Source organism: Primulina tabacum, chromosome 13 (assembly GCF_025594145.1).
Source record: "Primulina tabacum isolate GXHZ01 chromosome 13, ASM2559414v2, whole genome shotgun sequence".
In the NCBI taxonomy this organism is placed as follows: domain Eukaryota; kingdom Viridiplantae; phylum Streptophyta; class Magnoliopsida; order Lamiales; family Gesneriaceae; genus Primulina; species Primulina tabacum.
This window is the reverse complement of record NC_134562.1, coordinates 29,981,195-30,008,933: the sequence shown is the minus strand read 5'-3', so window position 1 is coordinate 30,008,933 and position 27,739 is coordinate 29,981,195. Positions and strand designations below refer to the sequence as shown.

The 27,739-nt window shown below is 36.1% G+C and overlaps 3 protein-coding genes, 1 long non-coding RNA gene and 2 pseudogenes across 4 annotated transcripts in view; 5 read left to right on the top strand and 1 right to left on the bottom strand.

Moving 5' to 3' along the window:
* LOC142522773 (uncharacterized) overlaps positions 1-27,739 on the bottom strand; it is a 105,190-nt gene that overhangs the window by 8,766 nt on the left and 68,685 nt on the right. The window lies entirely within an intron of this gene.
* Positions 1,859-3,484, top strand: LOC142523091 (putative alpha,alpha-trehalose-phosphate synthase [UDP-forming] 10; annotated as a pseudogene).
* Positions 3,417-4,924, top strand: LOC142523092 (putative alpha,alpha-trehalose-phosphate synthase [UDP-forming] 9). The gene is made up of 4 exons (XM_075626739.1): positions 3,417-3,555; positions 3,689-3,956; positions 4,248-4,585; positions 4,667-4,924. Exons 1-3 carry the CDS (start codon positions 3,551-3,553, stop codon positions 4,569-4,571), a joined length of 597 nt encoding a protein of 198 aa, XP_075482854.1. The 5' UTR covers positions 3,417-3,550; the 3' UTR covers positions 4,572-4,585; positions 4,667-4,924.
* On the top strand, positions 8,511-10,136 carry LOC142523221 (putative alpha,alpha-trehalose-phosphate synthase [UDP-forming] 10; annotated as a pseudogene).
* On the top strand, positions 10,069-11,576 carry LOC142523222 (putative alpha,alpha-trehalose-phosphate synthase [UDP-forming] 9). Its single transcript, XM_075626904.1, has 3 exons — positions 10,069-10,207; positions 10,341-10,608; positions 10,900-11,576. Exons 1-3 carry the CDS (start codon positions 10,203-10,205, stop codon positions 11,221-11,223), a joined length of 597 nt encoding a protein of 198 aa, XP_075483019.1. The 5' UTR covers positions 10,069-10,202; the 3' UTR covers positions 11,224-11,576.
* Positions 15,810-26,817, top strand: LOC142521740 (AP-1 complex subunit gamma-2-like). The gene is made up of 18 exons (XM_075624896.1): positions 15,810-16,156; positions 17,400-17,702; positions 17,930-18,071; positions 18,733-18,906; positions 19,012-19,191; positions 19,943-20,097; positions 20,511-20,601; positions 20,980-21,143; positions 21,717-21,771; positions 22,716-22,838; positions 22,930-23,025; positions 23,600-23,727; positions 24,282-24,386; positions 24,475-24,734; positions 25,130-25,369; positions 25,464-25,645; positions 26,109-26,213; positions 26,380-26,817. Exons 1-18 carry the CDS (start codon positions 16,125-16,127, stop codon positions 26,473-26,475), a joined length of 2,631 nt encoding a protein of 876 aa, XP_075481011.1. The 5' UTR covers positions 15,810-16,124; the 3' UTR covers positions 26,476-26,817.

Genomic DNA, 27,739 nt, shown 5'->3' with positions numbered 1-27,739 from the left:
ACTCAACCCATTGACATCTCTATGCAACACATGTACGAAAACTAATGAATAAATCAAAGTTAATTATATATTATATTAATATCTCTTTGGAAAACAAAATCAACCACTTGACAAACGCAAGGGCAAATTTGATATAACGTAAAACTATAGGGGTGATTGTGTGTAATTAATTCGAAACTGGGGATTTGTTGGACGTAAACTATAGGGAACTTTCCTCGTCTCTATCCATTTTTTCGTTCGACTTTCCACGTCGTTTTGTATTTAATTTTATCATAATTTATTGTTAATACCTTGTATCCTGCGCTTGGTCACTTGTACGTTACATCTGTGTCGCAGCATAAAATCTCTCTCTAGATATAAACTGATGTACTTACCAACAAAATCCTCATTATTACATTCCTCCTCTCAGATTTCGCCGCCGAAACCGCTCGCCGGTGCTACTGCGGACGGAGTTCTCTGATCACCGGTGAGTGTCTATGCTTTTGTTCATTCCGACTTTCGTATGCATTGCGTGAACGATACGAAATGAAGTCGTGATCGGATTTTATGATTTTATCTCTCGGTTCTATAAGCATGATGAAAGATCGAAGACTAAATGATGTTTAGCGATTACATTTTCTGATTACGAAGAGAATTTTATGTGTTTTTTTTTTTAAAAAAAGTTCTGACATTTTTTCCCTGCTCTGTAGAAGTTTAGAGATTCGAGCTTCGTGAGAGGATAAGTTTGTTTCAGGTGACGTTTTTTTTATGTGAATATATCGTTTTTACTGATTCTGGAAATGCTCGTGATGTACTCTGAACAGTGTATTTGATTCATTTCGAGGACTTTGTTGCAGTGATTATATGATTTATATCTAAATGCGTGTATGTGACGATTAATGCATTTCTCTCTACGTATATTATATATATATTTTTAAAATGTTTTGCTATAAAAGCTTTTGAAAAGATTTGATTGATATTGAGAAAACTCCGGCAATTATTTTAATCTGAAAAGTCATTATTAACATTTTCCTTGTCAAACAGGTAATTGGCAAAATGTAGTAATGTTTTTGTAAAATGCTCTTGATAAACTTGACTTAAAAACTAAGTTTTTTACGAAAAATCATGTCTTTTTATTTATTTTTTAAAACCAACATGGTTTAGTTATGTTTCTATATTAAACGGATTTGAATATTTACAACTATTATCTTTAAAGTTTATATGAAATTAAATTAATATATATGAATCTTATTTTATTGATTGACTCACGGATGTCAAATTAAAATAATTGTGCCTTGAATAATTATTTTAATCTCATTTTAGATTTAACTGTTTACTTTTAGCTATGAGAAAAGTTAATTTTATATTGAAAAGAACGATAGATATATGTTAGTTATAACTCGTTAATTGCTATTTTTTATTCTAAAATTCGTATTATTATCCTATATTTGCACCATGCATGGTCAAGGCTCTAACATGTTGTTTGGTGCTTGTATGAATAAGAGAAAACACATGTAACGTTTTGATTCCAAAGTGAGGACAAGTAAAAATGACACTGTGACTTCGAGTTATGAATAATTATGTAATTGTTGAGAGGAAAACTTGAAAAATGTAATGCTGTCTGCTTACATTGTTGTAAAATTCTTCATGGGCTGTAACTATTTTTTCTTGGTCTGTGGGTGTAACAAGTCATGTTCTGCTTATGTAATTTCCGTTAATTGTTGTACAGTGATATACATGTTAAACAGCCTTGTTTTGCCAGCAAACTTTTCTCTACAAGCCTGTGAATACATCTACCTCAGGCAGCTCCTCCAAATTACCCTGAGCCGAGTTTTAAAAAATTTCTGAGAAGAACTGAGTGGGCTGAATTCTTAATGTGATGGCATCAAGATCTTGTGGAAGCTTGTTGGAATTGGCTTCTGGAGAATTTTCGGATATTCCTCGAACTCCTAGAGCTCTCCCAAAGTTGATGACCTGTCCTGATATTTAATCTGATGGTAGTGGGAACAGTAACACTGATTCTGATGGCTCATCGTCTGTTTTCCATGAGCGGAAAATCATAGTGGCTAACTTTCTGCCTTTGCATACCCATAAGGATCATGAAACTTCCAAGTGGCACTTTAGTTTCGATGAGGATTCACTTTTGTTCCAACTGAAGGATGGATTTCCACCTGAGACTAAGGTTGTGTATGTTGGATCTCTCAAAATTGAAATTGAAGCCAAGGAGCAGGAAGAAATCGCGAATAGACTTCTCAATGACTTCAACTGTGTTCCTACTTTTCTACCTCACGATACACATAAAAAGTTTTATCATGGTTTCTGTAAGCAACAACTTTGGCCTCTTTTTCATTACATGCTACCTATGTGCCCTAATCACGCAGATCGTTATGACAGACAGTTGTGGCGGGCGTATGTGTCTGCAAATAAGATTTTTTCTGATAAGGTCTTGGAAGTGGTCAATCCAGAGGATGATTTCATATGGATTCATGATTATCATCTCATGGTGCTCCCCACATTTCTGAGAAAGCGCTACAATCGGGTCAAGCTTGGGTTTTTTCTTCACAGCCCATTTCCTTCATCAGAGATATATAGATCACTGCCTGTTCGAGATGAAATTTTGAAAGGTCTGCTGAATTCTGATTTAATTGGTTTCCACACATATGACTATGCTCGACACTTCTTGTCATGCTGTGGCAGAATGCTGGGCTTGGGATATGAATCAAAGAGGGGGCATATTGGACTTGATTACTTTGGCTGGACGGTGTATGTAAAAATTTTACCCGTGGGTGTTCACATGGGTAGACTAGAATCTGTCTTGAATCTCCCTTCTACACAGAATAAAATTAAAGAGATTCAAGAGCAGTTTAAGAACAAGAAATTGATTCTTGGTGTTGATGACATGGATATATTTAAAGGCGTCAGTCTTAAGTTATTAGCTTTTGAACAGCTCTTGCAGCAGCGTCCGGATTTGCAAGAAAAACTAGTGTTGGTTCAAATCGTGAACCCTGCAAGGAGCTCAGGAAAAAATGTTCAGGAAGCAAAAAGGGAAACCTACTTAGCTGCGAAAAGAATTAATGCATCTTATGGTTCTCCTGATTATGAACCTGTGATTCTGATGGACTGTCGTACTGCTCTCTTTGAAATGACTGCCTATTACGCAGTGGCAGAATGTTGTATAGTTAATGCAGTGAGGGATGGGATGAATTTAGTCCCGTATAAGTACGTAGTCTGCAGGCAGGGTTCTTCTCATTTAAATGAAGCTACATGCATGAAAATGGAATCTCCGAGAACTAGCATGCTTGTTCTATCAGAGTTCATTGGTTGCTCACCATCTTTGAGTGGAGCTATTAGGGTGAATCCATGGGATATTGACTCTGTTGCTGATGCCATGAATATGGCGATCACCATACCGGAGGCAGAAAAGCAATTAGGACTGGCTGCCACTGAAAATGGAATTAAGATTGGCTTTCCCCATGGGATATTGACTCTGTTGCTGATGCCATGAAAATGGAATTAAGATTGGCTTTCCCCATGCGAAGAATTAGGACTGGCTGCTGAACATGGTTACTTTATGAGGTATGATACAAGTTGATAACGTGCTCATAGTTTTTCACACCAATAACAGGGAAAAAAATCAAAGTTCATATCTAATTTTTCTTTCTTTTGAAGCATGTATTTTTGTGTGTAAAGATCTCCTCGTTCATTTCAGGTGGAACAAAGCCTCTGATTGGGAGTCATTAACTGCTGAACTTGATTGGAAAGAAATTGTGGATCCCCTCATGAATCTGTACACGGAAGCGACTGACGGTTCATTTATTGAAGTTAAAGAGAGTGCACTGGTGTGGCATCATCAAGATGCAGACACAGACTTTGGCTCCTGCCAGGCCAAGGAGCTATTGGAGCATTTGGAAAATGTTCTTGCTAATGAGCCTGCAGTTGTTCGAAGGGGACAGCATATTGTGGAAGTAAAACCACAGGTACTCTCTCCATCACAACATTCATGTGTGCTCTAGTGCAGATTTTTCATTAAAACTAGTAGTGCCGTGCCACATACGTCTTACTATGTATAGTATTGTGTATATAAAAATGTTTTACCATTGTTAAAGTACGTGGCATTTCAGTAACTAAAACACACACTGAGTGTTTAAAACACCAGTATAACATAAATTTAATGTTTCATATAGTTATCAGGGCCTCAGGGGGATGGTATTTTACAAAAAAAAAATGATTAACCATGAGACTGACGTCCTTGATATATAAAAATGCAGGGGGTGACCAAAGGTTTGGTTGCTGAAAAGGTCCTCTCAATGATGGTGAAAAACGGCAATGCACCAGATTTCGTGATGTGTATTGGGGATGATCGATCAGATGAAGATATGTTTGAGAGCATACTAGCTGTTGTGTCTGGTTCGTCCCTCCCTTCAACTCCAGAGATCTTTGTTTGCACAGTGGGGCAAAAACCGAGCAAAGCTAAATATTATCTTGATGATACTGCTGATGTTGTCAGACTCCTCAGAGGCCTTTCCACTGCTTCGAATATAATGCCTCTGCCTAGCGAACTCGTCCAGGTTGCATTTGATGCTATTCTATGATGAATGCAAAGCAGGTTGTGTAAATTGCTTTCTTTTTTTGCGTTGCTGACTAAGGGAAAAAAATTAAAATAACTAAGCTAACTTAAAATTTGTAGTTCTACGGATGTACACTGGTGCATGATTACCGTTGGATAATGAGAGCTTCAAGAATTCACTAAGTTTGGGTCTTTCAGGACTTTTCTTTCGGTGGACGGTGGTGTGAACATCTTTAGGGCAGTCCAATATAAATGTATGCATATGTACATATATATCCCTAGTGTGGTCTTGCAGATGTATAAAGGGATTCTTGATTTATAAGAAAGCACCATTCTTTTGCATGGTTTAACATTAATTATAAAAATATCCGTTTGATTTGTTCTGTTGGCCGATCTCATGTGCTTGCTTGTTTTACCATTATTATTATTTTCAGTTTCGATGTTTAAGTTTACCGTTTAGATCTTTGGTTTTGCTTTATTTACATTACAAGGGGATATTATTGGCGTCCTTTTATCACGAGAACAAAATTTATGTTATATATGAGAGACCTATATTTAGAACGAATATATTTGTAGTATAACATACCAGATATCATATATTTACCATGTCTTATGCACGGTGAGCATTCAATTTGGAAGGGTTCAGCTGTTTTGTGAGCAGGGTTACTGGTTGAAAGGGCTGTGCACTTACTACATAGGCCAGATCGAATCATCCCTCTCTGTCATAGCTATTTCGTCGATGTGCCTGCCAAACGTAGCGTTGAGCCAGATCACCGTTTGCGGGTAATAATTGGGATGACAAAATTGTTAGGTATTGTTTGGTGTATATGTGGTATTTGATAAACAAAATATGAGAAATTGTTATGTGAGCAAAAAAAAATTGGTTAGATAGGTAATTTATGTAGTTTAATTAATTATATGGTGTTTGATGAGTAGATGAATCTTATCAACCACATCAAACAGTATTTGACTGTATTACAATAAAGATTCAATTCGTATCCATTTATCTAGAAAAGAACAAGATATTTCTAGATGTTAATGCACCCTCGTCGATTAAAGGTGGTTGGGTGGTCGTCTAAGGAATCTAGTGTCTTGTGAATTTAGTTTATGAAGATTACAAAATATATATATATATATATATATATATATATATATGTGTGTGTGTGTGTGTGTGTGTGTGTGTTGTGCGCACATGCATGAAAGCTATGGAATGGGTGGACATGAAAGACTTGGTGCAAGGCTGCAAGCATGACGGGCTAAGAAGCAATGGTCGTTTGAGTGCCCAAACTATTTCGTTTAGCGTTTTCTTATATATCAAGGTAGTGTTGTGAGGGCCCGTGCTCTTGATTAATTTTTAATTATCAAACAACCAGGATTTATTAGCGTAAACAGAAAAAACGAGTAAAAATTTTTCATTTTGGGCTTACAGATGTTTTGGCATGCCCTCTCCGTAAATAGGACATACCAAAAATTCCAAAACAACAAAACAAAACAATTATACTCGAAAACAGAGTCCATTAAAATAAACAGAATATCAATCGCACACAGAGCCAGTTAGGCTCGATCACACCAAATAGGATCCAACACTCAATAATACAACCATACAAATACACGATGCATCTCCTCGACAAATGACTCAATATATATATATATATATTATAAGTATCTGGGGACTCCCAACTCAAACCGACTCACTAGGCACCAATGGTAGATGCTCCGCTAGCTGCATCAGAACCACCTGTATAACATTCTATAGAATCACAAAACAAACCACAGCAGCCCCAAGGGACACGTGTCAAACCCCAGTACGAAGATCAAATAAATTACAGCATAAATAAATGACATGTAATGAAATAAATGCAATGCTATGCATGTAGGGTACCAATAATCTCGGGTATCAAACTGGATCCAAAGAAACGATAGTAACAACTGTGGCCATATGTGCCAGGGGTGTGACGTGTCAAATACGCCATCGGCCGTGCACATCTGCGTCAGGGTATCAGTCTGCAGAACTGCTCGGCCCTTCCGCTAGTCATCAGAGGTGTGACGCTTAAACGCCCTCGGCTCTGATGTCTAAATAACTCATCCAAGAGTAAACATAAATCTCGGAAACAATGGAGTCATGACTCGATATGAATGCGTGCTCAAAAATATATATAAATCCACAGATTATTCCAATATATTTAAAACCCACATTTATTAAAAAAATGAGGAATAATCTTAAAATACACCCAAACAGCACATAAACACATAATTATCATAAAATCACATCAATTTAATTACACATCGTTATAGACGCTGTAAGAAATCGATCAATCCGTACCTTAACCTTCAAATTAAATTATCACAATAGTTTATGAACTCCTTGGAGCTTCCTGATTATTAAAACATGTGACAAATAATTTATTTCCATCAAATAAAGATTAAACTCTTAGCCAAAAACAAGTTACTAATTCCAGCTTGAACCTAAGCTCGGTTTTAAGGTCATAACTCAACCAAAACTTAACAAAACACACTTGTATGGCTTGAGTCTTAACTCAAAATCCCATATTTCATCAGAAGACATCAGAAAGAAATTCAATCATCTCGACACTGAAAAGCGCCCAAAACCAGAAACCATGGGAAATGAGTTATGAGACAGATCAAAGTTTGACACTTATGAGTATAAAATTCATATCTAACTCATCATTGACTCAAATCGATATCCGTCAATTGGAGATGAAAGAAAACTTAAATATCTAAGTTTTCCTAGAATAAACCATTCCCATAATCCTAATAGATAAATCCCAAAATTATCAAGAAGACTCTACTACATGTGCACTTCTCGGACAGAAGTCTGTACCTGAGCAGTTTCAGAAAAATGAGTATAACAGTTTCAATTCTTAATGGAATTTAACGATTCTTATATCAATACGAAGACAACATATAGCTCTACAACTCTTATTTGAATCACAAGTCCAGAATCCGAGCGCATAAATGTCATAAACTCGAATTACAGTAGCTAATTTACGCAGCTCCAACACAGAATTCCATTTTGACACATTTTGGTAGAAAAATCATTTCAAATCCGTTTTTAATTGGAGTTCCATTTCGTCAGTGGCTACAGAAAGCTTACACATAGAGCTATAATTTCTATTTGAATCACAAGTCAAGATTCTTAGTGCAAACCACACAAAAAACACGAAAATCAGAAGCCAAAACCTGCAACTTGAAAACAGAAACCAACATCTTCTTCCATGGACAAAATTTAAAGCTTAGCTTAGAGACTACCTTCAAAAACTTCCCTTGAACTGAAATGAAGTTAGAATCTACCTCTTCACACTTTAAAGAATCTTATTTTATTGATTGACTCACGGATGTCAAATTAAAATAATTGTGCCTTGAATAATTATTTTAATCTCATTTTAGATTTAACTGTTTACTTTTAGCTATGAGAAAAGTTAATTTTATATTGAAAAGAACGATAGATATATGTTAGTTATAACTCGTTAATTGCTATTTTTTATTCTAAAATTCGTATTATTATCCTATATTTGCACCATGCATGGTCAAGGCTCTAACATGTTGTTTGGTGCTTGTATGAATAAGAGAAAACACATGTAACGTTTTGATTCCAAAGTGAGGACAAGTAAAAATGACACTGTGACTTCGAGTTATGAATAATTATGTAATTGTTGAGAGGAAAACTTGAAAAATGTAATGCTGTCTGCTTACATTGTTGTAAAATTCTTCATGGGCTGTAACTATTTTTTCTTGGTCTGTGGGTGTAACAAGTCATGTTCTGCTTATGTAATTTCCGTTAATTGTTGTACAGTGATATACATGTTAAACAGCCTTGTTTTGCCAGCAAACTTTTCTCTACAAGCCTGTGAATACATCTACCTCAGGCAGCTCCTCCAAATTACCCTGAGCCGAGTTTTAAAAAATTTCTGAGAAGAACTGAGTGGGCTGAATTCTTAATGTGATGGCATCAAGATCTTGTGGAAGCTTGTTGGAATTGGCTTCTGGAGAATTTTCGGATATTCCTCGAACTCCTAGAGCTCTCCCAAAGTTGATGACCTGTCCTGATATTTAATCTGATGGTAGTGGGAACAGTAACACTGATTCTGATGGCTCATCGTCTGTTTTCCATGAGCGGAAAATCATAGTGGCTAACTTTCTGCCTTTGCATACCCATAAGGATCATGAAACTTCCAAGTGGCACTTTAGTTTCGATGAGGATTCACTTTTGTTCCAACTGAAGGATGGATTTCCACCTGAGACTAAGGTTGTGTATGTTGGATCTCTCAAAATTGAAATTGAAGCCAAGGAGCAGGAAGAAATCGCGAATAGACTTCTCAATGACTTCAACTGTGTTCCTACTTTTCTACCTCACGATACACATAAAAAGTTTTATCATGGTTTCTGTAAGCAACAACTTTGGCCTCTTTTTCATTACATGCTACCTATGTGCCCTAATCACGCAGATCGTTATGACAGACAGTTGTGGCGGGCGTATGTGTCTGCAAATAAGATTTTTTCTGATAAGGTCTTGGAAGTGGTCAATCCAGAGGATGATTTCATATGGATTCATGATTATCATCTCATGGTGCTCCCCACATTTCTGAGAAAGCGCTACAATCGGGTCAAGCTTGGGTTTTTTCTTCACAGCCCATTTCCTTCATCAGAGATATATAGATCACTGCCTGTTCGAGATGAAATTTTGAAAGGTCTGCTGAATTCTGATTTAATTGGTTTCCACACATATGACTATGCTCGACACTTCTTGTCATGCTGTGGCAGAATGCTGGGCTTGGGATATGAATCAAAGAGGGGGCATATTGGACTTGATTACTTTGGCTGGACGGTGTATGTAAAAATTTTACCCGTGGGTGTTCACATGGGTAGACTAGAATCTGTCTTGAATCTCCCTTCTACACAGAATAAAATTAAAGAGATTCAAGAGCAGTTTAAGAACAAGAAATTGATTCTTGGTGTTGATGACATGGATATATTTAAAGGCGTCAGTCTTAAGTTATTAGCTTTTGAACAGCTCTTGCAGCAGCGTCCGGATTTGCAAGAAAAACTAGTGTTGGTTCAAATCGTGAACCCTGCAAGGAGCTCAGGAAAAAATGTTCAGGAAGCAAAAAGGGAAACCTACTTAGCTGCGAAAAGAATTAATGCATCTTATGGTTCTCCTGATTATGAACCTGTGATTCTGATGGACTGTCGTACTGCTCTCTTTGAAATGACTGCCTATTACGCAGTGGCAGAATGTTGTATAGTTAATGCAGTGAGGGATGGGATGAATTTAGTCCCGTATAAGTACGTAGTCTGCAGGCAGGGTTCTTCTCATTTAAATGAAGCTACATGCATGAAAATGGAATCTCCGAGAACTAGCATGCTTGTTCTATCAGAGTTCATTGGTTGCTCACCATCTTTGAGTGGAGCTATTAGGGTGAATCCATGGGATATTGACTCTGTTGCTGATGCCATGAATATGGCGATCACCATACCGGAGGCAGAAAAGCAATTAGGACTGGCTGCCACTGAAAATGGAATTAAGATTGGCTTTCCCCATGGGATATTGACTCTGTTGCTGATGCCATGAAAATGGAATTAAGATTGGCTTTCCCCATGCGAAGAATTAGGACTGGCTGCTGAACATGGTTACTTTATGAGGTATGATACAAGTTGATAACGTGCTCATAGTTTTTCACACCAATAACAGGGAAAAAAATCAAAGTTCATATCTAATTTTTCTTTCTTTTGAAGCATGTATTTTTGTGTGTAAAGATCTCCTCGTTCATTTCAGGTGGAACAAAGCCTCTGATTGGGAGTCATTAACTGCTGAACTTGATTGGAAAGAAATTGTGGATCCCCTCATGAATCTGTACACGGAAGCGACTGACGGTTCATTTATTGAAGTTAAAGAGAGTGCACTGGTGTGGCATCATCAAGATGCAGACACAGACTTTGGCTCCTGCCAGGCCAAGGAGCTATTGGAGCATTTGGAAAATGTTCTTGCTAATGAGCCTGCAGTTGTTCGAAGGGGACAGCATATTGTGGAAGTAAAACCACAGGTACTCTCTCCATCACAACATTCATGTGTGCTCTAGTGCAGATTTTTCATTAAAACTAGTAGTGCCGTGCCACATACGTCTTACTATGTATAGTATTGTGTATATAAAAATGTTTTACCATTGTTAAAGTACGTGGCATTTCAGTAACTAAAACACACACTGAGTGTTTAAAACACCAGTATAACATAAATTTAATGTTTCATATAGTTATCAGGGCCTCAGGGGGATGGTATTTTACAAAAAAAAAATGATTAACCATGAGACTGACGTCCTTGATATATAAAAATGCAGGGGGTGACCAAAGGTTTGGTTGCTGAAAAGGTCCTCTCAATGATGGTGAAAAACGGCAATGCACCAGATTTCGTGATGTGTATTGGGGATGATCGATCAGATGAAGATATGTTTGAGAGCATACTAGCTGTTGTGTCTGGTTCGTCCCTCCCTTCAACTCCAGAGATCTTTGTTTGCACAGTGAGGCAAAAACCGAGCAAAGCTAAATATTATCTTGATGATACTGCTGATGTTGTCAGACTCCTCAGAGGCCTTTCCACTGCTTCGAATATAATGCCTCTGCCTAGCGAACTCGTCCAGGTTGCATTTGATGCTATTCTATGATGAATGCAAAGCAGGTTGTGTAAATTGCTTTCTTTTTTTGCGTTGCTGACTAAGGGAAAAAAATTAAAATAACTAAGCTAACTTAAAATTTGTAGTTCTACGGATGTACACTGGTGCATGATTACCGTTGGATAATGAGAGCTTCAAGAATTCACTAAGTTTGGGTCTTTCAGGACTTTTCTTTCGGTGGACGGTGGTGTGAACATCTTTAGGGCAGTCCAATATAAATGTATGCATATGTACATATATATCCCTAGTGTGGTCTTGCAGATGTATAAAGGGATTCTTGATTTATAAGAAAGCACCATTCTTTTGCATGGTTTAACATTAATTATAAAAATATCCGTTTGATTTGTTCTGTTGGCCGATCTCATGTGCTTGCTTGTTTTACCATTATTATTATTTTCAGTTTCGATGTTTAAGTTTACCGTTTAGATCTTTGGTTTTGCTTTATTTACATTACAAGGGGATATTATTGGCGTCCTTTTATCACGAGAACAAAATTTATGTTATATATGAGAGACCTATATTTAGAACGAATATATTTGTAGTATAACATACCAGATATCATATATTTACCATGTCTTATGCACGGTGAGCATTCAATTTGGAAGGGTTCAGCTGTTTTGTGAGCAGGGTTACTGGTTGAAAGGGCTGTGCACTTACTACATAGGCCAGATCGAATCATCCCTCTCTGTCATAGCTATTTCGTCGATGTGCCTGCCAAACGTAGCGTTGAGCCAGATCACCGTTTGCGGGTAATAATTGGGATGACAAAATTGTTAGGTATTGTTTGGTGTATATGTGGTATTTGATAAACAAAATATGAGAAATTGTTATGTGAGCAAAAAAAAATTGGTTAGATAGGTAATTTATGTAGTTTAATTAATTATATGGTGTTTGATGAGTAGATGAATCTTATCAACCACATCAAACAGTATTTGACTGTATTACAATAAAGATTCAATTCGTATCCATTTATCTAGAAAAGAACAAGATATTTCTAGATGTTAATGCACCCTCGTCGATTAAAGGTGGTTGGGTGGTCGTCTAAGGAATCTAGTGTCTTGTGAATTTAGTTTATGAAGATTACAAAATATATATATATATATATATATATATATATATGTGTGTGTGTGTGTGTGTGTGTGTTGTGCGCACATGCATGAAAGCTATGGAATGGGTGGACATGAAAGACTTGGTGCAAGGCTGCAAGCATGACGGGCTAAGAAGCAATGGTCGTTTGAGTGCCCAAACTATTTCGTTTAGCGTTTTCTTATATATCAAGGTAGTGTTGTGAGGGCCCGTGCTCTTGATTAATTTTTAATTATCAAACAACCAGGATTTATTAGCGTAAACAGAAAAAACGAGTAAAAATTTTTCATTTTGGGCTTACAGATGTTTTGGCATGCCCTCTCCGTAAATAGGACATACCAAAAATTCCAAAACAACAAAACAAAACAATTATACTCGAAAACAGAGTCCATTAAAATAAACAGAATATCAATCGCACACAGAGCCAGTTAGGCTCGATCACACCAAATAGGATCCAATACTCAATAATACAACCATACAAATACACGATGCATCTCCTCGACAAATGACTCAATATATATATATATATATTATAAGTATCTGGGGACTCCCAACTCAAACCGACTCACTAGGCACCAATGGTAGATGCTCCGCTAGCTGCATCAGAACCACCTGTATAACATTCTATAGAATCACAAAACAAACCACAGCAGCCCCAAGGGACACGTGTCAAACCCCAGTACGAAGATCAAATAAATTACAGCATAAATAAATGACATGTAATGAAATAAATGCAATGCTATGCATGTAGGGTACCAATAATCTCGGGTATCAAACTGGATCCAAAGAAACGATAGTAACAACTGTGGCCATATGTGCCAGGGGTGTGACGTGTCAAATACGCCATCGGCCGTGCACATCTGCGTCAGGGTATCAGTCTGCAGAACTGCTCGGCCCTTCCGCTAGTCATCAGAGGTGTGACGCTTAAACGCCCTCGGCTCTGATGTCTAAATAACTCATCCAAGAGTAAACATAAGTCTCGGAAACAATGGAGTCATGACTCGATATGAATGCGTGCTCAAAAATATATATAAATCCACAGATTATTCCAATATATTTAAAACCCACATTTATTAAAAAAATGAGGAATAATCTTAAAATACACCCAAACAGCACATAAACACATAATTATCATAAAATCACATCAATTTAATTACACATCGTTATAGACGCTGTAAGAAATCGATCAATCCGTACCTTAACCTTCAAATTAAATTATCACAATAGTTTATGAACTCCTTGGAGCTTCCTGATTATTAAAACATGTGACAAATAATTTATTTCCATCAAATAAAGATTAAACTCTTAGCCAAAAACAAGTTACTAATTCCAGCTTGAACCTAAGCTCGGTTTTAAGGTCATAACTCAACCAAAACTTAACAAAACACACTTGTATGGCTTGAGTCTTAACTCAAAATCCCATATTTCATCAGAAGACATCAGAAAGAAATTCAATCATCTCGACACTGAAAAGCGCCCAAAACCAGAAACCATGGGAAATGAGTTATGAGACAGATCAAAGTTTGACACTTATGAGTATAAAATTCATATCTAACTCATCATTGACTCAAATCGATATCCGTCAATTGGAGATGAAAGAAAACTTAAATATCTAAGTTTTCCTAGAATAAACCATTCCCATAATCCTAATAGATAAATCCCAAAATTATCAAGAAGACTCTACTACATGTGCACTTCTCGGACAGAAGTCTGTACCTGAGCAGTTTCAGAAAAATGAGTATAACAGTTTCAATTCTTAATGGAATTTAACGATTCTTATATCAATACGAAGACAACATATAGCTCTACAACTCTTATTTGAATCACAAGTCCAGAATCCGAGCGCATAAATGTCATAAACTCGAATTACAGTAGCTAATTTACGCAGCTCCAACACAGAATTCCATTTTGACACATTTTGGTAGAAAAATCATTTCAAATCCGTTTTTAATTGGAGTTCCATTTCGTCAGTGGCTACAGAAAGCTTACACATAGAGCTATAATTTCTATTTGAATCACAAGTCAAGATTCTTAGTGCAAACCACACAAAAAACACGAAAATCAGAAGCCAAAACCTGCAACTTGAAAACAGAAACCAACATCTTCTTCCATGGACAAAATTTAAAGCTTAGCTTAGAGACTACCTTCAAAAACTTCCCTTGAACTGAAATGAAGTTAGAATCTACCTCTTCACACTTTAAAGAACCAAGAAAAAAGACAAGCAAGAAGCTGGAAAAAAAAATTAAGCAACAGCTCGGCAACTTGAGGTGATGAGCAAGAAAGAGAAGGAGATGGATGCTAGTAGAATAAACAAGAAGATTTAAGGAGGAAAATGGATCGGGCTTGGGGAAAATGAGCTTCCTTCTTACAAAAACATACATGTATAAATATACATTAATTCAATGATTTAGTTACCCAAAAACTAGAATGTGACCCGGTCCAAAAATTACAACTCCCGTGTGCTTAAAAAAACTCCGATATGTATTTTAATATCGTATATAATTACGATATTTTCTAATACATATTTTTAACACACAAGTATAATTATTTGGCTTAATTATTTTAAATTTAACACTTTAAAATAATTATTTCTAATTCTTGCCAAATATTTAGTAATTAAATTCGGGTTCTCACTAGTGTTTTGTTTTGTTTTGTTTTGTTTTATTTTCAGTTTTTGTTTGATATATTTTCTGAAAAATGTATATTTGAAAATCATCTTGGTTATGTAATGCATGTTTGGTCATATTTTGTCGAAAAATAAACTTTTTACCGATAGATTTTTATATCATACAACAATTTGGGTTATTTAATTGGTTATTTGTTGGTAACTTTTTTTTAAAAATAACATATAGTATATTAATTACAATATAAAATAGTGATGTATTTTGGGAAGAGAAAAAAACGTTGGATGATTACGTTAGAAGATGTGAAATAAATAAACAAAGCTGAAATATGTGATGTTGCCAAAATATCGGGTTAGCTTCTCCTCGTAAATTTCTAGATCAAAATCCAATTACAAACCTCATAATTTAGAAACAAATTAACATATGAAATTAGATCTTATAGTAATCTCAAAATAAATCAATTGACTATATTTCCTCCCAATTTAATAATTTTCAACCAAATTTCATTACATCTTATTAAAATAATAAAAACAAAAAATAATTTATTTATTATAACATGAGCCAATCTTTCTTTTCATTCTATATTATAGTTAATTTACCTTCAATAAAAAGACAAAAACTTGTGTGAAACGGTTTCACAGGTCGTTTTTTGTGAGACATATATCTTATATGAGTCATCCATGAAAAAGTATTACTTTTTATGCTAAGAGTATTACTTTTTATTATGAATATCGTTAGGACTGACTGGTCTCAGTTCATGATAACGTGTTACAAAAACCTACTCCAATAAAAATTATATTCTCTATATAAATTCCCCCACACTCGAAATTCGAGACATCAAAATAAGTAGTCGATTTTTTTTAAACCAAATGCGACATGAGAGTGGTCTTCCTCCAATCAGTCAGCGCAGAAAATTTCAGTGCGCGATTTCTCAGATTCACTTCTCCGTGCATTTCAGCGTTACACAGCGATTCCCACCATTTCAGCACGGTTGATTCCGCAGTACGATTCTCCAGATTCGAAGCAGCCAAAATTGCCCCTTTTCATCAATCCAGATCTTTCATCTTCGTCTCTTGTTGATCTGAGAAATTTTTTGGCGGTAATAAAGTTAATCCGAGTGTGAATTCAGAATTGCTACTGGATCTAGTTGAATCATCGCGGAGCCTCAAAACGGATTCAATCATGAATCCTTTCTCCTCCGGCACTCGTCTGAGGTTGGTTCGATTTCGGCGTTCTGTTATTGGATAAGTCTACTTCGGTTTGATTTTTATTTTGATGGATGGGATTTGTTTTTTCTCTGTAATAGCTTTAGCGTAATCGGGGGATTCGCGTTGGTAATGTCGTTGTGTGTTCGGGTTTAGTGCTGCCAATCCTCTTTATCATTGCTTAGGATGAGGATAGTTTACCTTAATAATGAGCATTACTAAAAACTGTTTGGATGAAAGCTGTCAGAAGAGGGGGATAATAGTAGGAGTGAAACGATTAAATGATCAGTAAATTGAAAATCGAGTTCATGTAGTATGGAATCAGTGTTGGATTGCATGTTAACTGATGAATTGACTTGCGATGTCGGCATGCTGTCCCTGAAGAATTTGATGAGTCTGAGTAGACTAAGTAGTATTTGATGATGTTGAGAAAGAAAAATATGATGGGATGAAAATGCTGGCTTGGTGTCTCCTGCAATTTGTTTGTTGGAACTTTGGGAAAATGACATCATTCATATGATGGCATGAGTAAATGATGGGTGTGATCACTCTTTTGAGGAGTCATTTGAGAAGGTCGATGCTCAGGTAGATGCATTATGTGTTATTGGACTGTTTTTGGAACACTGCCAGAGAAAGATCGATAGCACATGTTTGAAAATTTTAGAGTATATCGTATGTGATGAGGAAATGCAAACAATAAAGATGCTGGCTGTCATAAAAATTGAAGTAACCTAGAAAATGTGTTAGTTAAGTGAACACTCATGACTCAACATTTTGTCATGTTTAAAGACTCAAAAGGAACAAGAAATCTACCATTTATGTTGACAGCAGAGGCTTTGTGGGATGAGTAGGATTTTGGTATATATCAAGTAAAGTGGCTAGTTAGTTGGAATTATTTTTCCCCGAAAAATGGTTAACATTCTTCCACTGGTGTTGTTTCTTATTGTGGCATATCAGAGTCTTTAGGCAGGAGGGCCAGATGTTTAAAAGCAAACTTAAGTCAGTAATCCAAACAATTTTTTAACTTAATTTGATGGTCACTTTGATTACTGAGGCAAATGATTTCTTCTTATACTCTCTTTTCTTGGACTATCCTCCCTCCATCTTATCTCCACACCCTCCTTGGTCTATGTCATCATTGTTGCTTGTTTGTTTTCTTATGATGATATTTTTTTTCACTCTTTCTTGTTGCTGATTATTTTTTGTGGTATGAGTTAAGACATGATTTTGTACTCTTGATAATTTGTTGAAGGGACATGATTCGGGCCATTCGAGCTTGCAAAACTGCAGCAGAAGAACGTGGTGTTGTGAGAAAAGAATGTGCTGCTATTCGAGCAGCAATTAGTGAAAATGACCAAGATTATAGGCATCGCAATTTGGCAAAGCTCATGTTCATACACATGCTTGGTTACCCGACACATTTTGGTCAAATGGAATGCTTGAAGCTAATTGCACATCCAGGGTTCCCTGAGAAGAGAATAGGATATCTTGGTCTGATGCTTCTTCTTGATGAAAGACAGGAAGTTCTTATGCTTGTTACCAACTCAATAAAACAGTATCCATATAAAGCTTAATTTCCTTTGTATTCTGTTTGCTTTGAAACTAGCAACTTCTCCTTGGACTTGCACTGCCTAAAAGGGAAAAATAATGAATTAACATTGGAAAGGGCATGTCTAGCTCTTCTATGTTTTATATTTTAGCTAAGTCATTACCGATGGTCCATTTATTCACTGTGTATTTGTTAAAGTTTCTATATCTTCAGATGCCTTAACTTGTGCACAGAGATCTAAATCACACTAACCAATACATCGTGGGACTTGCTCTTTGTGCCTTAGGGAATATCTGCTCAGCAGATATGGCTCGTGATCTTGCACCAGAAGTTGAAAGACTGCTCCAATTTAGAGATCCAAATATCAGGAAGAAAGTAGGTTTTTTATTAACAAAAATTACCAAATACAGAGTTAAAACTTTTCGAAAGTTAAGAAGTCCTCGCTTCTATTTTACATATTCAGTTAGAAACTATCTAAAAGATTATGGAATTATGTTTTATTACAGTGACATAGAACTGTAAGCTCTATAGTTCTATGATTAATAATTTCGGAACAAATTGCTGAATGATAAAAAAATTTAATATTTTTCGGCAATGGAGTGTAGTTTCTTAAGCTGCATTCCAAATTTTACATCAGTGTTTCATGCTTATTCTTTCTATAACTTGGGATCAACAGTTGTTACATGATACTGCTATTGCCTGAGTTAAGACTACCGTGAATTGTTTACTTCATGGCCATGCAAATTTATCGAAGAGAGTTTTTTAGCTCTAGGCATTAGTTACTGATTTTTTGCTAATCCGAAGCTAATATTAGGAATCCTAAAACTAGTAAATTGGATTAGATATATGAAATTTTTATTATTGCATTTCATATCAACATCTGTTTAATACTTGCTGTTATCATTCATTTATTCTAAAAAACAACGATGATACCACTTTAAGGTAATTATCATTCAATTTGTTTATGTTCTCTCAATTCTTTCATGCAAGACCTTAAACATTACTTATAAGAAAACCTGCTTTCTCTCTGATGTAGGCAGCATTATGCTCTATAAGGATTATAAAGAAAGTTCCTGAGCTAGCAGAAAATTTTATGAACCCTGCTGCTGCCTTATTGAAAGAAAAGCACCACGGAGTGTTATTAACTGGAGTCCAGCTTTGTACGGATATGTGTAAAGTCAGTACAGAGGCTCTTGAGCATTTCAGAAAGGTAATTCTATCCAGCTATATATTTATCCTGGAGTTTGTTGTGAAAAAAGAAAACGTGAAAAACTCTCCTACTTTACAAGTTCTTTTTCCTTTTGGGTGGTTTTAGAAATGCGTTGATGGCTTGGTCAAAGTTCTTAAGGATCTTTCAAACAGTCCATATGCACCAGAGTATGACGTTTCGGGGATTACAGATCCTTTTCTTCATATCAGATTGATCAAGCTTTTGTCCGTTTTGGGACAAGGAGACACCGATGCTAGTGATGCGATGAATGATATTCTTGCTCAGGTAAGAATGGTCTTTAGGCACTACAAATTTTTCCTCTAATGAGCTTGAAGTCTTGTAGTCAATTCTCTATTTCAGCCTTTTTGAAATGCAATTTACCTGCTTTGCAACTTTGGGGTTTGCATAAAGAAGATGATTGATTTGTGACATCTCTTCGTTTGTATTTGCTATTTCTCTTTGGAAATTTGCTGAGTTAATCTTTTGGATTGCTATGTGTGAATTTTTTACCAAAAGTTAACATTTAGTTGCAAGAATCCGGTTCTTGAAAGTATGAAGTGAGCATGCCTCTATGGTACGTCATTGACCTGGACCAGGTTGATTATTGTTGAAGTCATGCTTAATTGTGTGAATTTCACACAGTGTTCGCCTTTTTGTTGCAATTGACCTATGCCTGGGTAAAGGTTTTGATGCAGTCGATAATGTTAATGTGATCGTGATCAAGTTCTAGATCCTAGGTGTTACTTTGAATTTTGATTCATTGGTAATAGTTAGAGCGAAACAATTCGAGAAATTTTAGGGGCACGTAGATTGTGGAACATATACTTTGTCGAATACTCTGCCTCAACTCAGAAAAATGAGAAAATTAGGTAGAACTGAATGTGATTTACTATTATTTTCTGAAGTTTTCATGGTGATAATTGTTGGAAAAAATTATATGTAGGTGTAAAGGATTGAACACATTGAATTTAATGTTTTGCAAGGGATGCTGTGTTCTCAGATCAAAGTTTCAGTTTTGGTTTCCCTGTAATTGTAGGTGGCAACAAAAACTGAATCAAACAAAAATGCAGGGAATGCCATCCTCTATGAATGTGTTGCTACAATAATGACCATTGAAGATAATAGTGGGTTAAGGGTGCTAGCTATCAATATATTGGGAAGATTTTTGTCCAGTCGCGACAACAATATCAGGTTGTTCTCATTCATTTAGTTTGACCCGATCCACTTTTTATTGCGTCGATGAATATGAGGTTGTTTTACATTTGAGTTCCACAAGTTATTTTCATAATCATGAATCAGCTCTAGTTAATTCATTTGTTTTTATTAGAATGTGATCATTCAACCAAGTTCTCATGATATTCGAGTATGTAAAGAAATTAAAAAAAATAAATAAACATTCATGGTATCTGTTTCCACCAAATAAGTTAAAATGGGAAGAACTCTCATCTGACGTTAATTTGAGAGATTGTTATCTAACTTCTAAAGTTAATTTCTTCTCGAGGATTTTTGTTTACGCCTTGCAGTAAAAAGTACCTTGCTATGTGGCTTCTTGTTTCTCGATCATTTTTTCTCTGTCCGACTAAGATGAAACCTTGTTATGTCAGATATGTTGCATTGAACATGTTGATGAAAGCTATTTCCTTAGACAGTCAAGCAGTGCAGAGGCATCGAGCTACAATTTTGGAATGTGTGAAGGTATTATGTGGCCGCCATTTCATGTAGAATTTTTATTCAATTTTTCATAATAGTTCAATTGGCTCCATCCGTTGTGAGTGAGACAAGGATTTTCTGAGATATTTGTTCCCGCCTATGACCTATGTTTTTGTTTTTGAATCTTCTAAATGTAGTCTATAAGGTTTGACAACTTGGTTTGCATTACTGTACTCTCACATGTTTGGATGAGTCAAAGCATATTTTGGGCTTGTATTTAGTTGTGTGCTAGTGAGACTCTCCCTCTAGCAAACCCCATGTGACAATTTTGTATCAGTGAATGTTTTCTCCTTTTTTCAGTGGGGGGAATTTCGATTGAAACTCATCTCTTTCTGAAACTCATGGATGCTTGTTTTTTGTCAGGATTCAGATGCTTCAATCCGTAAAAGAGCCCTCGAACTTGTATACCTTCTGGTAAACGAAAGCAATGTCAAATCTTTGACGAAAGAGTTGATTGACTATCTTGAAGTTAGTGACCCAGAATTCAAAGGAGACCTAACCTCCAAAATTTGCTCCATTGTTGAGAAGTAAGTTCAACTTGTAATGTGATCAATGCTTTCTTGTGTCTTCATGCATGTTCCGTGTACATAAGGTTTTTAATCTCTCATAATTCTGAGAATATTGATCGATTTATTTGATATGACCTAGATGCGAGCTTTGTATTTCAATTCCAAGGTACGAGAAATCTTTCATGGAATGATCTCACAAGATTTGATAAAATTTAGACACAGGCGGACCAAAGGAAATCTTAGGGGGTGGGTAACTAAGGGTGGATAAATACATGTAGGCCTGCACAGACATATTGCTGTGCAGTTAAATAACAGAAAATGTAATCCTTCTCTTTCTGCTCTTTTCCCTTTTCCTGAAATAAATTTTTAGTTTAAAACTGCACTTTGTCTTTCTATCTTTTCATTTCTGTAACTTTATTAGGGTCTCCATGCCGTTGATTCTGTCGCGATGTTTTATGGCTTCTTACCATCAGTGATTGGATGCACTGAATTGACGTCATTTGTAGAAAATTCTAGAAACCTATGATTCTTTTTCCAGTTTATTGAATCTATTCACACAGCCTAATCTAATCTTCTGTGGCGGTGCTCCAGGTTTTCCCCGGAGAAAATTTGGTACATTGATCAAATGCTCAAGGTGCTGTCAGAGGTACTCACTCAACTTTTGGCTCTAAGCTTGAGGTTTGTCTTGATAATTGACAGACAGAAATCATAGAATGTTCTAATCCTGCCAATGGAGCAGCTTTAACCTCAACAAATAGGAGTTGTGTAGGTGTATTAAAAATGCAAGGACTATCTAACACGCAGTTAATCTGGAGGTGCTTTTACGCAGAACAAAACTGCTTGAATGATTTATTGTCGATGTGAATGGGAAGATTCATTTCCGCAAGTAGATGCTTGCGATGAAAAATGTTCCATTTACAGGTTCACTTCTGGTCTGTGATTGATACAAGTCCCATTCAAAATGGTGATAATACTAAATTTTCTTGAAGCACTTAAGGTTTGAGAAAATGCTAAGAAATCAAAGACAGGTTTTGTGAAGTAAATTTAGGTAATGGTGTGTATATATTTCCCTTGATAGAATAATATCTCTGTACAATTATTCTCCTCACTCCCTAGCAGAAGCTAGTATAAACTCTCAACAAGAAAAGTAACTGAATGGTTCACTACGTCACCCCCTATAAATTATATCTCCCTCTCCCCACATGCACTTTCCTTAAGTCTTCTAGAATACACATGCTTAACAATGGGCTTCTCTTTATTCTTAAGCCTATGCCCACATGACCAGCATCATATACTTTAAGGTGGCCGTGGACATTTTCCATCTAAGATTATTAATTAAGCTACAGGACAACATTTTTAATTGTGAACTTGGTATTTTTAAAATTACGAACTTTCACAGTTCCTCCTGGTAATATGAACATTTTAAATTCTTTATATTTCACCCACATGTTTATACATCTTTTTCAGAAATATGCTACGGTCAAATGTCTTTTCAAGGGAGGGCATTGCCTGACCCTTTTTATCTGAATGTGTGTCTTGTATAAGTAATGTGTTCTCAGGGAGAGTCAATAGGTGTTATATTTGTTGCAGGCTGGAAATTTTGTGAAGGATGAAGTGTGGCATTCTCTTATTGTTGTAATCACTAATGCTTCTAACCTGCATGGATATTCTGTAAGGTCTTTGTACAAGGCTGCACAAACAGCAAGTGAACAGGTGTGTCGGAAGTCTGCTGATAATTAATGCTTTGTTAATTTTGATCACGTACTTTGACTCATGTCTTACAATTCTGCCACGTCTTTACCAGGAAACTCTCATTCGAGTTACTGTTTGGTGCATCGGAGAATATGGGGAGATGTTGGTTAACAATAGTGGAGTTCTTGATATGGAAGACCCCATCACTGTGAGTTTGTGCTATTTTAAATTTCAGTAGTGTTCATAAAACTAGCATCGAACTTGGTGCCTTCGTATGCATCTGCAATGTAGCCAGGTCAGCTTGTCTCATTGTAATCAACGTTCGTAATATGTGTCCAACTGGCTCTTCTGTTTAGAGATCATTAAAGAATAGTTATCATTTTTATTGCAGTGTGTTATGTTGAACATTTGAAGTGCACTATCACATTGTAGCTTTATGTACTTATTTCCTTATGCCATGATGCTCTGAGATTGTAAATAATTTTGGCTGTTTTCTGGCCCTTTTACATACTTCAACATTTTCTGGCATACCTTATTAATATAACCAATTTGAAAGTAGATTAATATTCTATCCTTAAATTGACAATTCTCTCAGTTGGTTATCTAGCACTATAACTATATTTTGGCATTTCCTTCCATGAGAGATTAACACTTGGACATAATATTGAAAAATGTACGAGTCACATCGTATTAAGGTCATGGCCAGAATCATCAATCTTCTTAGATTTGCTCTGACAGCAAAATTTCTTAATATATTTTAACAATTTTGTTTTCTGAAGCAGGTAACTGAGGCTGATGCAGTGGATGTTGTTGAAACTGCAATTGGACGCCATTCTTCGGATCTCACAACTCAAGCTATGTGCTTGATTTCTTTGTTAAAACTGTCAAGTCATTTTACTTCATGTTCAAAGTATGTCGTTTATACTTTTTTTCATCTGATAGCTCTACTATATGGTGCATAGCTACAGTTCCAAATTATTTTGCAGAAAGACCTCGTGTTATTATATGTTTGCTAAAAACCTCATTTGAAAATTCAAAGTGTTGTTAAATTCGTAGCTAAAACCTCCCCTGTAAAAATAATTAGATCGAAAAAATTTGTTACAAAAAACCTGCTGTTGAAATATGTACGACATTTTGCCAAAATTAAATTTCTCAAAATAACAAATGATGTTTTATATGTTGTGAAAAATATCACTTAAAATAATACAGGAGTCTTTTGGCAATTTACCCACACTATCCATTCTGAGTGACTACTGTACGATAACCAGATTGACACTTTTCCTCGCATTACCAATTTGTTTAGTTTTATTCAGACCTTTATTTGATGTGATTTGCTTGATTCATGTTCTGTGTTAGGATCACCATCACATATGACCTATCATATTTTGAACTTAATAAGCAAGTTTAAAAATATGTGTATACACTTTTGTAATTAAGTTATGGAAGAAGTTCATCTAATATCAGGAGGATAAATGATATAATTTCTCAATACAAAGGAAGCCTTGTACTTGAACTGCAACAGAGAGCGATGGAATTTAATTCTTTGATTGAGAAGCATGCAAAAATCAGGTACAAAAAGAGGTTTACTTATTTTCTAAATTTATGAATTCACGTGTTGGTTCTCCGAAATTGAGGATGGTGGATGAATTTTGTTTAGGTCTTCACTAGTGGAAAGGATGCCAGTACTTGATGAGGCAACCTATAGCGAGAGGAGATCTGGCTCTGTACCAACTACTGTTTCAACGTCACAAGGGGCTCCCCTTAAACTTCCAAATGGAGTTTCCAAACCCACTTCATCTCCTCTTATTGATTTGCTTGATCTTAGTTCAGATGACATTCCAGCAGCTAGCCCTTCTGATGGAAATTTTCTTCAGGATCTTCTTGGGGTAGATCTATCACCAGCTTCTTCACAGCAAGGTTGATTTTGCTTTAGTGCAAATGCGAGTCAATGGCTAGCTAAGAGTGCTCTGAACTCGTCATGAATATTTTGCAATTTATGCTCTGCATAGTGTCCGCTCTCTTACTTTCTCTTGTTGGGGGATTTTGAAAACCAAAAATTCTTGAGGTGTAGATCCTAGAGTACATGACCTTGTTCTTCCTGACAACCAAATGATACAGAGTCCTGCCATCTTTACCAACACACAAAATATTTATTTACTATCATAAGTCAATTTTTTTAATCTCTGTCAAGAAATTCTGCAATTATTGTTGCAAAATGTAGTTTTACATGTCAGAGTCATAAATCGGATAGAATTCTTTCTCGTGGAAATTTTTTCTTACTAATCCAATTGTTTTTACTTTCAAATTTTCAGGAACTAATCAGATCCAAAAAAGTGGCACTGATGTGTTACTGGACCTTTTGTCTATTGGAACTCCTCCAGCTCAAAGTAGCTCGCCTGCTGTTGGTATGTTATCATCTGGTCAAAATGGCAAAAGTTCCGTGGATTTGTTAGATAAATTGGTTTCCCCTTCTGCACAAACCTCACCCCCTTTAGGAAGTTCTTCCATGATAGATTTGTTGGATGGTTTTGGATCCAACCCATCTGTCCCTGGTATGTTCCACCAGTCTATGTACATTGTTGATTCATCTATCTATGAATCCCATTGGCGTAGTTAATTTGTTCCTGTTTGACGTGTTTCTTTCAGTTGCAAAAGGCAACGGCCCAACCTATCCTTCAATTGTTGCATTTGAAAGTAGCTCCTTGAAAGTGACTTTCAGCTTCTCAAAGGAATCTGGGAACCCACAGACAACTGTAATTGAGGCTCAATTTATCAACAAGTCGCCCAATGTCTTCTCTAATTTTATATTCCAGGCTGCTGTCCCAAAGGTAATTTAAGGATGGATCATTGGAACTTTCTATTCACTTCGTTTTTCTGGTTGTTCCGCTCTGTCTCCTTTGCCGGAGACTGAAAATGACATGAATCATATCTTGCCATAACTTCAGATTTTTATTTCCTTGCATGTTCTTTATTTTGCATGATGTGGAGTCGTCGTTATTTCTTATGTCTTGGTGTTTAGTCTATTCACTTGTACTACACTACTGGCTAAATAGCTGTTGAATATTTAGTTGGTTATGGTTTCTTGTTTCGATCGTTTTCCTTTCAGTCATTCTGCCTTGACTTTTGTTTTTTCTGCAGCCCAACATTGACTACCATTTGTGGTTCTAAATGTTAATTTGGGTGGCAGAGTTTTGCATCTAGTTTTTTTAAAAAATTTATTTAGTTGGTGTTGGGGTTGATAGCCTTTATTTTCGGTCATCGTTATGTCGTGTTTGTTTATTTGGTCCACAGTTTCTTCAACTACAGTTGGATCCAGCTAGCAGCAATACGCTTCCTGCGAGTGGGATTGGATCAATCACACATAAGATGCGAGTTTCAAACAGCCAGCATGGCAAGGTACATACATGGATTTATATGTTTCTTCATCTTTCTACCATTCCTCTAACTTAAATGTCACAGAAGACCGTGTGCGAAAAGTTGTATGCAAACCATCATAATAATTTGATTCACGGGCTTATGCGACTTGAGTTGATTTCTATGTTCGCCATTTCTGATTTTTCAGAAATCCCTCATCATGCGCATTAGGATAAGTTATAAGGTGAATGACAAAGATGTTTTGGAGGAAGGGCAAATCAGCAACTTCCCCCGCAATCTATGAGATAGAATGGCCACGGATAATTTGCATGAACGCTTGATAAATTGTCATCATGGAGAAGCGACTTCTAATTTTCCATTGTTTTGAAGCTGAATATTTATACACTTATTCCAGCGGTAAGGCCCTTGGCGTTTGGTTTCTATTGAGCTAGTTTTATGTACATTTGTCATCTGTATAAGGAAATTTTCAATAATCGGTTGTGGCATCAAGATTGGCCTTCTTTAGGATGCGTAGGAGGTACCGATTTTTCCCTCGTTGAACGATGGCTTCTGATTTTGTTTGATCAACTTGATGTATTCTTTAAAACGCTTGTTTGTAATATAGATTTGTCAATCGAGTCACCAACTCTTGTGGTATTTGATAGATTTCTTAGGTTAACGTAACATCGTTGTCATACTTATTCTAGAGCACACGGAAAAATCTATGCTACACCAGGTGTGGTGGGAGCCTTTAAATCTCGGGAACCCCGCATGGAATTATGTGGGGTCTTCTGCTTGTTTTGGTAGATCCGTTTGGTTGTGCTTTAAGCCTTTAAGGGGTGGTCCGATCTCCCCCTTCCCTTTTTAAAAATCGACTTTTCCCTAATGGCCCTTCACTACGAATTTCTTGGGCCTGGATCCATGCATAAATCCATCCTCTTGCAGTTAATCTTTTAACATGGGTGTTAGTTGAAGCTTCATGAAGCTCGGATATTTTTGCTTGCAAAAAAGGAAAAAAAAAGGAGTCACTAGAATGTTAAGTATATTGTAGCTAATATATAATATGCGAAACGAGAGGAAAGGGTCAAGCAGGGAGTGTTGATTCATCTTATACGGAAAAATTCGTTTCGTAGTAGATTTGATTTGCTGAAGTGTTTGATGAATTGATTTCAAATGATATAAGTTTGATGTATTAAAAATCACTTATTTAATTATAGAAATAGCTTAACTTGAAGTCAATTTCAATCAAGTCTAAAAACTCGAAATCTCTATATCCGAATATAACTAGTACGTGCAAGATTACTTGCTACATTGGTTCTCATATTATTGAAGATACATGACAAAAATTGGGACAATTTGCTCACCTCTTTCAGCACAAAACATGGACCTGATGAACTGGTGGCAACTTCACTAGCTTCCAATCTTGTACTCACTACTCTTCACATGGAATTTACTGTCCCCATCATTTGAACCAATAACATACAAATTTGCCGGCATATGATTGAGTGAATGAGACAAATGAAGCAAGCGTATGCACTAGGGAGGGAAGAAAAAATATTACATTTGAT